General features: G+C 45.4%; 1 protein-coding gene across 1 annotated transcript in view; it reads left to right on the top strand.

The window, feature by feature from the left end:
- Positions 1–5,960: 5,960 nt before the first annotated feature.
- Positions 5,961–9,985, top strand: part of LOC147712019 (glutathione S-transferase omega-1-like) — a 128,734-nt gene continuing 124,709 nt past the window's right edge. Inside the window, exon 1 of the mRNA XM_086922751.1 lies at positions 5,961–6,248. Within this exon, the coding sequence (XP_086778877.1) occupies positions 6,218–6,248 (31 nt within the window). The 5' untranslated portion in view covers positions 5,961–6,217. The remainder of the gene's footprint in view (positions 6,249–9,985) is intronic.

Here is a 9,985-nt window from a genome sequence, read left to right as displayed (position 1 = left end):
TCCCAACACTCCGGAGATGTGAGATATGGGTTTTTTTTGGATGAGTTGTCGCTCTGCTGGCTTTCTGATGATCATAGGGCTTTTCTGGGTAGGCCCCTGGAGGTCGACGAGGTCAGGAGTGCCATCATGTCTCTTAATAATGGCAAGGCTACAGGCCTGGATGGTCTCCCCGCCGAATTTTATAAATGCTACGTGGATATTATGGCTCCGGTTCTGCGGGAGGTTTTCGAGGACTCCCTTGAAGTGGGGCGCCTACCAGGGTTTATGAGGGAGGTTGCTATCACCTCTTTGCTCAAACCCGGCAAGGATCCCCTTGATGTAGGTTCCTATAGGCCTCTTTCATTGCTCAACTGTGATGTTAAAATACTGGCCAAAGTATTGGCGGTGCGTCTCTCTGAACTTATGCCCATCATAGTATTGCCTGACCAGTCAGGTTTTGTGCCTGGACGGGCGACCTCCCATAATCTTCGTACATTATTCTCCTTGATTCCGACCATCTCCCCGGAGCTCCCCGTGGCTGCGATTTTTCTAGACGCGACTAAAGCGTTCGACTCGGTGGAATGGGGTTACTTAATAGACGTCCTGTGCAGGATGGGCTTTCCCAGAATATTTATCTCATGGGTTAAACTACTCTACACTGACCCTATGGCCAGAGTGGTTGTAAATGGCGTGTTGTCCTCCCCTTTCCCGATCACGAGAGGGACTAGACAGGGGTGTCCACTCTCCCCCCTATTGTTCGCCATTGCTATAGAGCCTCTTGCATGTAGAATTCGGCAATTGCATCAACAGAGCGCGTTTAACTGCCTTCAGCAGCAGATTGGCATATCCCTGTACGCTGATGATGTTACCCTTTATGTGAAAGACCCGCAGTCGAATCTTAATGCGTTGTTGCGGGAGTTTGTTGTCTTTGGCGGCATATCTGGGGTTCATATCAATTGGCAGAAATCCCAATTCTTTCCTCTTACTGCGGCGGTTCACCGCTTCCCGCTTGACTACCCCCTAGAGTGGTGTGACTCGGAACTGCGATATCTGGGTATTGTTGTGTCTTTGCTCAAGGAGGAGACGCTACGGCTTAATTACGGTGTCGCTATAACTAAATTGGCAGATAGCGTCACGAGATGGATGTCTTTACCATTGTCTATGGCGGGCAGAGCGTCTCCTATTAAAATGGTGGTGTTACCTCGCCTCTTGTATCTGTTTCAAAACATTCCGTATTATCCTGGGGCTTATTTTTTCGCACGTCTCCGGTCAGAGTTGCTTCGGCTGTTCTGGGGGGGCAAGCAACCAAGAGTGGCGTGGCCTACGCTGACGCTGCCTTATGCTGACGGGGGCTTTGACATCCCTGAGTTTGAACTTTATTATGTCAGCGCTCAGGCGCACTACGCCTACCACTGGATGCGCCCCACGCCGTTCATGTCTCAGGTGGCCGCTGAACAGTGGGTCGCCCATCCTCTCCCATTGGAGGGCATGGTCCTGGGTAATGTGGGGGACATTGACACACATCAAACGACGGTTACCTGCACTGTCGATGCATGGAACCGTATCGCGAAGGTACTGGATGTCGCCTTTCTCTACTCACCTGCGCTGCCTTTAATATATCACCCCGCTCTGTCTCTTCTCCAGGAAACTGGGTTTCAACGACTGTGCAGTCGTCTTGCGGTGCATACCTGGGGGGACCTGTTTCGTGAGGGCACTTTCCGTACCCGGGAGCAGTTCTTCGGGGATGGTACGTGCTCCCCGCTTGATATGTTTTACTATGTCCGGTTGCGTCAGGGCCTGAGGTCACTGTTGCCTGAGTTCCCTGCGGAGCCGGGTGTGACCCTACCGCTTCATGTGCTGTTACTTTCTGACGGACGTCACTTGGTGTCCAGACTGTATGGTGCCATCAGAAAACAACGTGCTGTCTCGCCGGGACGGGCACGAGCCCACTGGGAAACTGAGCTTGGCATATCCATTTCTGATGACCAGTGGAAATACTGTTGTGGAGTGACCGCCAACATCTCCTCTAGCTGCCGTCTAAAGATCATACACTACAAGTTCATACAGCGTTTTTACTACACCCCGGCTAGAAAGCTCAGGTTCCGGCTGGCGGAGGATGACAGATGTGCTCGTTGTCATGCGCCAGGTGCCGATTTTCTTCATTTGGCATGGGAGTGTGGGGTGGTTTCGGAGTACTGGGTGCGGGTCCATGATGCTCTCCAGGTTATGACCGACAATGGAGTGCCGCTTGACCCCTTGGTCCTGGTGCTGGGTTATACCAAGGCGGTGCCGGCAATGTATCGTAGATTTGTGGATGTGACTCTGCTGCTGGCAAAGAGGCGGGTGGCCTGTTGTTGGGGAAGGGGCAGAATACCGCAGTTTGAGGACTGGTTGAGGGATGTCATTTATTGTCAGGACCAATATAATGTTTACGCAGAATTGATGCCTGTGCGCTGTAGGCCCAGAGACTTTTGGAGCCCGCTGCAAGTGTACCTCCTTACCAGGGCTGTGCAGGATTCTGACTCGGACAGTGCTGATCGGGTTGGGGTGGGTTGATGGGGCTTCCTCTGTTGGAATTACGCACTTCTCTGCCACTTGTCCGGCTTATGCGATGTGAGGGTTCCTCTATTTGTACTGCTGCCTCTCTCGATATAGGGAGTCTGTCATGATTTTCGGCAAGGGAGCGGGGCGCTCCTGACGTCTCTCTTGGAATGCGGATCGAGATACCTTACCTCAGGGACTACTGCACTGTGCACATGTGTCCGCGGCCCTGGCCCGGTTCTCCCCGTTAGGACGATATATGCTTGTTATTCGTACTGTTGATATGTTCACATGCTCTGTAATAATGCACTACACTTCAGGCCACTGCTACTGCTGTCACCTCATTTCGGCCCGCTGGATTTCCCCCTCTGGATATGGCACCTGAACATTTTATGTATGCCGCTGCACTATACTACACCTGTACCCTTGTATGCTTTGTATATGTGACATTGATGATCTCATGCTTGTCTTCCACTTGTTGCGAATAAAGGTTTAAAAAAAAAAAAAAACAACAACAACAAGGGAAAACCCCTAGCCAACACCACCTGGTCGGGTGAAGGGCATATCCACCCCCCAACAGCTGGAAAAGAACAACACACCCCTGACCTTCGAAGCCTTAAAAAACATTCACAACCTAAAGGAGGTAGACTTCTATGAGTTCCTCAGAATCAAAGCTGCCATCACGAAGGCCAAATTGAACAAGAATACACCCTCAATCATACAATACATGAGGAACCTGAACAAGTTGGGCCACCACACTTCCCACCTATACAAACTATTAAGTCCAACAACGTCAAAACTCAACAACAAGCAATAGGATTCTGGGAAGAGCTGCTAGGCAGACAACTAAAGGAGAGGGAAAAGAGGCGCTTGTGGCTGTCCACGTCCCAAAATAAAATATCACCCCAACTCGTACAGACAAAGTACTGGCTGATACACAAAGCTTACTGGACGCCAGCCAGACTAGCAGAGGTAGGAGTCAGAGAAACGGACACCTGCTGGAACTGCAAGAGAGAGAAGGGAGACCTTGCTCACCTAATCTTCCACTGCACCCGAGTCAGAACCTTTTGGGCCAGAGTCACAGATTTTATCACAAAGATAGTAGGGAGGGACATACAGCCAGGATTTGTAGGACTAGCAACGGCCTTCATGGCCCCAGACCTCCAATCAAAAGAGGACGGCGACCTGTTAGACCTCCTCCTCACGAAAGCAGTCAAAACGATACTAGCTAACTGGAAAAACACAGGGAAAGCCACGTTCAAGGGCTGGGTGAACTGGATTACCTTCCTGAGGAGGGCAGACAACATATCGGCAACACACGCCCCCAACCACACAGCGAGAGGCGAAATGTGGACATCCCTAGACAGACACCTGGGAACGTACGAACCCCCGTAAGATGGTCATGTGACCCCCATCCCACCACCGACCAACTGTGCTTTGGCACAGCATAACCAAGTGACAACCTGTCTCTGTCTCCACCTCTTTCCTTTCCTTTCACCCTCTTCTTTTCATCTCTTTATTTCCTTTTACAAGGGTGCAACAAGATTCAACAGCATGCATATACAATCGGTAGAGTGATATATGCCCACCATGTAGCCCGCCAAGCCCATTGTAACCCCTACGGAGCCCGCGAGGCAATGCTACCACTGTACTGTATGTATATATGGAAATTTGCTAATAAAACTGTTGAAATAAAACAAAAGAAATATGTATTTCTGAGACGTCAAATACCCTTAATATGACATTAGGTAGAGAGACAGTCAGAGATAGATGAAAGGCAGAGAGGGGTTTAAATAGAAATTAGATTTGAAAGAGGTCTAATAGAGAGAAGGTTCACTTTCCTAGGTGGGGAGTTAGAGGATGGGGGCCCTGGGCAATTACCCACATTGCCATGCCTTAAACGTCTCTGCTCTACCTCACTTTTCTATCTCACCCTCACACTTATGTCCCTGTCTTTCCATTCTCTGTTCCTCATCTAGCTAACCCTCGTCCCTCTCTTTCTTTATCTGAACTTTTCCCTTCCTGTTACCTTCCACTGTCTCTGACCATGTCTACAACTATCCCTAACTCACACCTCTCTACCTTTCTCTCTCCTAGTCTTTCTCTACCTCATCTGCCTATTGTTATCATCCGTCCACTTGACCTCACCTCTCTTTAATGTCTCTCAGACTTCTCTATCATCTCCTTCTAACTTCTCCTTTACCTTCACTGTCTCCCCTGGTTCCTCTCTGCCACTTCCCTGTTTCTATGTCACCTTTCTCTACTTCACATTTCTTTTTATTCCCTGTTTATCTTGTTGTACTTCATCTCTCTTCCTTACCCATCACTAATTGTACACCCTTCTCTACCCATCTCTCTATGTAATCCTCTGTCTCTGTCTACGCCTGTCTCCTCTCTCGCCCCGCCTATCTACCTTTCCCCTAATCATCTCTACTCTCTCATGTCTATCTCCTTACTTCACTTCGTCGCTTCTGACTCACTCCGATGCATCTTTCAGCTGCTTCTTCGTATACCTCCTGCTGTCTCCCTGTCTCTGCATCACAACCTCTCTCTCACTACCTCAGCACCTTTTTGTTTATCATTACCTTTTCTCTCCTTTCTTTGTACCTCCGTCTCTATTGAAACAAGCCTTTCTTTCGTACTTCTCTCTCTACCTCTCCCTCTTTCTAGCTACCTCGCCTTTCTCTCTTTGTCTTACATGTCTCTGTACATTACATATCCCTCTATCACACTTCTTCTACTGCTCTTCTCTTGTTATACAAATCCCTATACCCCATGTCTTTCTCGTGTTTCCTGCCTTTCCGGTTCTCTTACTGAACAAAGCTGTAGGTCCCTTCTTAGTCTGAGAAGTGTAGCCTTAGAAAGAGGAGACGAGGAAAAAGGCAGGGGAAGAATTACTATTTTGTGCATCACAAGTATGTATTAGCTGAAAATACAAAATACAGCTCAAATCCGTTTCAAACAGGGGGCCCAAAATAAGCCTTGCCCAGGATCCCAAAAACTCTTATGTCGTCACTCCTCTCATTCCTTGAGCTTCCAAAAAAAGTTCACTTTCTTTTTATTGCTCTTAAGTCTGGGACTTATTCAAGGACTTCCAGTTGAACTGATCTATGGGAGAAGACTTATCAGGAAAACGTGGGAAGAATGAATGATGACCGACCTTGTCTGTCTCCAGATATTCATTTAAGTGAGAAAAAACTCTATTTTCTTTATTGCATAAATACTTTAAAAAAAAAATCCAACTTACAGCAAAAAAACACGACGCTTTGCACAATACAAATACATATATAATTGCGGAATGTTCAAATGATATAGAATAATTAATGTTCCCCCTAAAAAGGAGATTTACTTTTATAAATTCTGAAGCTTCTCAGTGAGTCAGCAATTTCTGAAGTGTTTGCTCTTTGACCGGGGAGGGCTGGCAGGGGAGTGTTTTGTGTGTATGCTTAGTTGCTTAGTTGATAAATGGAGTGCGGCTGAAGGAGGCCCAGCAGTTTACACGAGACATTGCCTTCAGGGAACTGCAGACTCAGACTTCAGAGCAGAGCTCTTCCGGGTTTCTGTCGTGAGAGTTAGAAGGTAACTGCCAGTGCGACGTAGCTGGACGGTATCCCCAATTGCTTCAGAAACTTCACATCTTACGAACGCGCAGTGCGAAGGATAAGGCTTACAGGCTCATTTGCAACATTTGAGAGGAATGGCCGCGCCTGCAAAGACTTTGCGTCAAGGTAAAGTGTCCTTCTTGTTAAGGTCGTTACCGCCGACTAGTTTTATTTAGGTAATGGCATTCCCACATATCACACCCGATATCACACTGGATGTGCTTTTACTCACTTAGGAAATGTATGAGAGTATAGGCTGTCGAAATGTCAACTGTTGTTTTATGTAGGTCACATTAACTGAAAATACTATTGTGTGTGTGTATATATATATATATATATATATATATATATATATATATATATATATATATATATATATATATATATATATATATATTTGTTAAATTGTGCAAGGAAAGGTCAAACTGTGAATAAAAAATGGATTTCTATAGTTCATTTCATTTGGTGCAGTCCAATGCCCAAACCCTTCTGTGTCTCAGTGGGCACGACTACTTCTTAGAAGGCAGATTTGAGGTTCGTCGGTGGAATGTGTGTATTTCTTGTGGTCGACTGGAATGACAAAGCAGAGGGGTTATTATTGTAAAGAGCAAAGGTCGTCAGTAGAAATAGCATGGAACAGACCAGAAAAAGCCTAAAATTCATAGGTAGAGGACAGTGGTTGAAGTGCATTGAAAACAAGCATTGGCACAGCCAATGGGTCTCCCCGTGGGACCTCATAAGTGTTCAGCCATGCAGTACATTATCCCAGGTGCTGCGCCGCCACGGATTAAAGAGCTATACTGTTACTATTTTTGCCATTCACAAAGCCATCTTCATTCAAAAAAGAGAATGTGCAATTGCACAGCATGGCTGCCATTGTCCTTTTCAGAAATAGTAGCAGAAACAAATAATCTGTATCACGGTATATATAGAACTCATAAAAAGTACAGAATTTCTGAAAAACGGATCCACTTGCATCAATTCAGTTGCACCACGGAGAGAGTCATGTAATTTTTTTAAAACTTTACTTCTTGCTCAATTAGGCATTTTGTGCAGTCTATAATGTTGTGAAACTAAGGTGTGATGGGAAGGAGGGTAGACATGTGTACAGCTAGTTTTTGCTTATTTACATTACACAAGTTAACAATTTGAGGGAAATGATATAAAAGTGCTTTGCCACATATTCCTACAATTTCCAAGTGGACAATTGAATCCAGGGTACACGTTCAGCTCTTCAGGCTCCAGTATATCCAATGTAGACCACACCCCTCCCTAGTTACAATGGGGAAAGAAACTACAAGTCCCAGCATGCAAAGGCCTGTTAGCTGAATATTTGAACTGGGTAAACAAACTCCTGATTAAATGGAACTTGGTGGGGTGTTAAGTTATGTTGTGATATTTCATACTGGCAAACCAGCAGACTACACAGCTGTCTGCAGCAAGAACCTTAACCCACTAAGCTACCATACAATGTGGTCTGTCTCAGCAAAAACGTATACCAAAGCAGAATTATTACCACATTCCCCTGCTTGCATTCTTTTTTTTTTGGAGGGGGGGGGGGGGGGGGGGGTGGCACCATTTGGAAAAAACAATGATGCTTCCTGCTAGCAGAATATTGGCTGACTGTCGTGCCATTACTCATTTCTGCTGTCATCACTAATTTCTGGCTTTCTGTGCACGTGATTACCGTTTTCAGTTTAATTCAAAGTGTTGTTAGATTCTGTAAAATAAGATTTCAAAAACATAAGGACTTTCAAACTGATTTTTGTGAGCAGGGCCTAGACTTTGCCTGAGATTAGCTGCAGCAGGCAGGGGAGGCTTCAAGAGAGAAAGAGAAGGAGGAGGAATGTAGAGAAAACAAAAAGAGAGGGAGAAGCGAAAGAGAAGAGAAGGAAAGAGAATGGATGGAGAAAGAGATTGCACAATTCGACTAATGGAAAGGCCTAATTTGAGTATTTTCCACATATTGTTCCTTAGTCCCGACCTGCCGGGCAAACTTACTTTTTTCTAAAACAGAAATTAAACAGTGGTTGGTAGGTGCATTATTCCATTACATACACCTCTTTAATCGTCTGGGCCTGCACAGCTTGCACTAAGCACACATATAAATATATATGAGGGGCGACTGCCACCTCTGCTTCCATCTCATGCAGGCCACCTATTCACAGGCACGTCCCTGCTCGCTCCAGCAGCAGTACTCCATTGGAGTGAACTTGCGAGAAAAGGTGGGACATGCACCCACCTTTAGCCATTTGCAGGCTAGGATTTTTAAAGGTCACACACAAGAGCAAAACCACAGTCTGGAGGAGTCAGACCCCACAAAGTACAGACAACAGTTCGCCTAACAACGCAAGCGCTGCATAGGCTCGACCTAAAAAGTATACGAACTGGATGCTGTGAGCAATGGGGGTGGTGTGAGTGAGAATGGGGGCGAGGTCAAAGCATCGCTAAAAAAAAACATTCTGTAACTTTTTTCGTTTTTTTATCTTCAGGTAACTACATATAAATAAGGCACAGCTTACTTGGTAAATAAAAGCAAGTTACGTTTATCGGTGGGAAATACACTGTTGCATATTATGGAACCTCTATTAGTTAATGCGTGCGCTAGAGAGTTCTGCGTCTCAGAGAGCCGAATACTGGTTGTTGCAGTGGAGAATAATGTATGTTTAGTGCTAGGAGGTCCTCGGCTGGGACAGAAAGCCCTGTGAATAAGTAAGTCATTATTTTATAGTTACACAATTACACAATGTATAAGAAGAGCTGCTACAAAATATACAAAAAAGGTTTGAGGAAAAAAGGGCTTCCAAAATATAGAATTTAGTAATACTCAGACTGTACATAGTACAGTTTTTAAATAACAGTCCTTTAAAAGTGCCCCCCTCACAGCTCAGCTCGTAACTCCCTTACAATATCACTCGAAAAGAATAAAGCTGAGTCATCAGGAAGCCTAAAGTGATTCCATCCATTAAAGCCAGGACTGGTTCCAAGCATCCTTTACAATAGCAGGTTAACCAATTGTGCATATTTACATTTCTTTGAGGCAAGCAGGCACCCTGGCAAGATGGCTTGTTTAGCTGTCTGCCCTTTCCTCTGGTTCACAGCACAGTGGACTCCAAGCCTTACACTTCAGCTTACACGAGCCGTTAATGTCCCGCACTCAGTTACAACATTGCTCTACCGGCAAACACCTGCACTCGTTTCCATAGCAAGTTTTCAAAACCGGAGCGTGACCACCATTCGTCGTCAAGCCTTGACATTTTCTGCGCTTATATATCATTGACGATCCGTCATTTCACCAGAAGATTTATCAGATTGGAGGATGCTTCTCTGAATCATTTTTCCTGTAGAAACCCCAGATTTTGCCTGCTCTTTAGGCCAGACAAATACAGCCCCCGACGAAGGGCCGTATGGCCCGAAATGCATTGGGCATGATAACTTTTGGCCATAAATTGTAAGATGGAAATCATTTTTGATGTGAAAAAATATATTATTTCAATGAATGAATTACATGAGAATGCGAATGTAATTTCTTATTAGTACTTTTTTATTATGATTTGACAATACAATTGGATACAATCAAAATCCCAACTTGTGGTGTGCTAATTTTTTGAAAAAGGTGGCACAATGTGTATAATTTAACCCAGAAGGGTAAAAGTTACAGTGCGCAGAGGTCAGGCTGTTCAGCTTGATTCTTTCTTAGTTGTGTTGATAGTGTCATTGACAGCGCTGGCAGGGGCAATGTGTGGTGCATGATGCAGTGGCCTCCTGGCAAGGGCCCTGGTACATATTTTGTTACAAATTAAGTACTGCTCCCAAGTAATGCATGGCTAACCCCTAACTTGTGAATGCAGACATTTTATCAT

Source organism: Lissotriton vulgaris, chromosome 5 (genome assembly GCF_964263255.1).
Source record: "Lissotriton vulgaris chromosome 5, aLisVul1.2, whole genome shotgun sequence".
NCBI lineage: Eukaryota > Metazoa > Chordata > Amphibia > Caudata > Salamandridae > Lissotriton > Lissotriton vulgaris.
The sequence above is the reverse complement of the archived record's forward strand: the minus strand, read 5'-3'. Positions and strand labels throughout refer to the sequence as shown.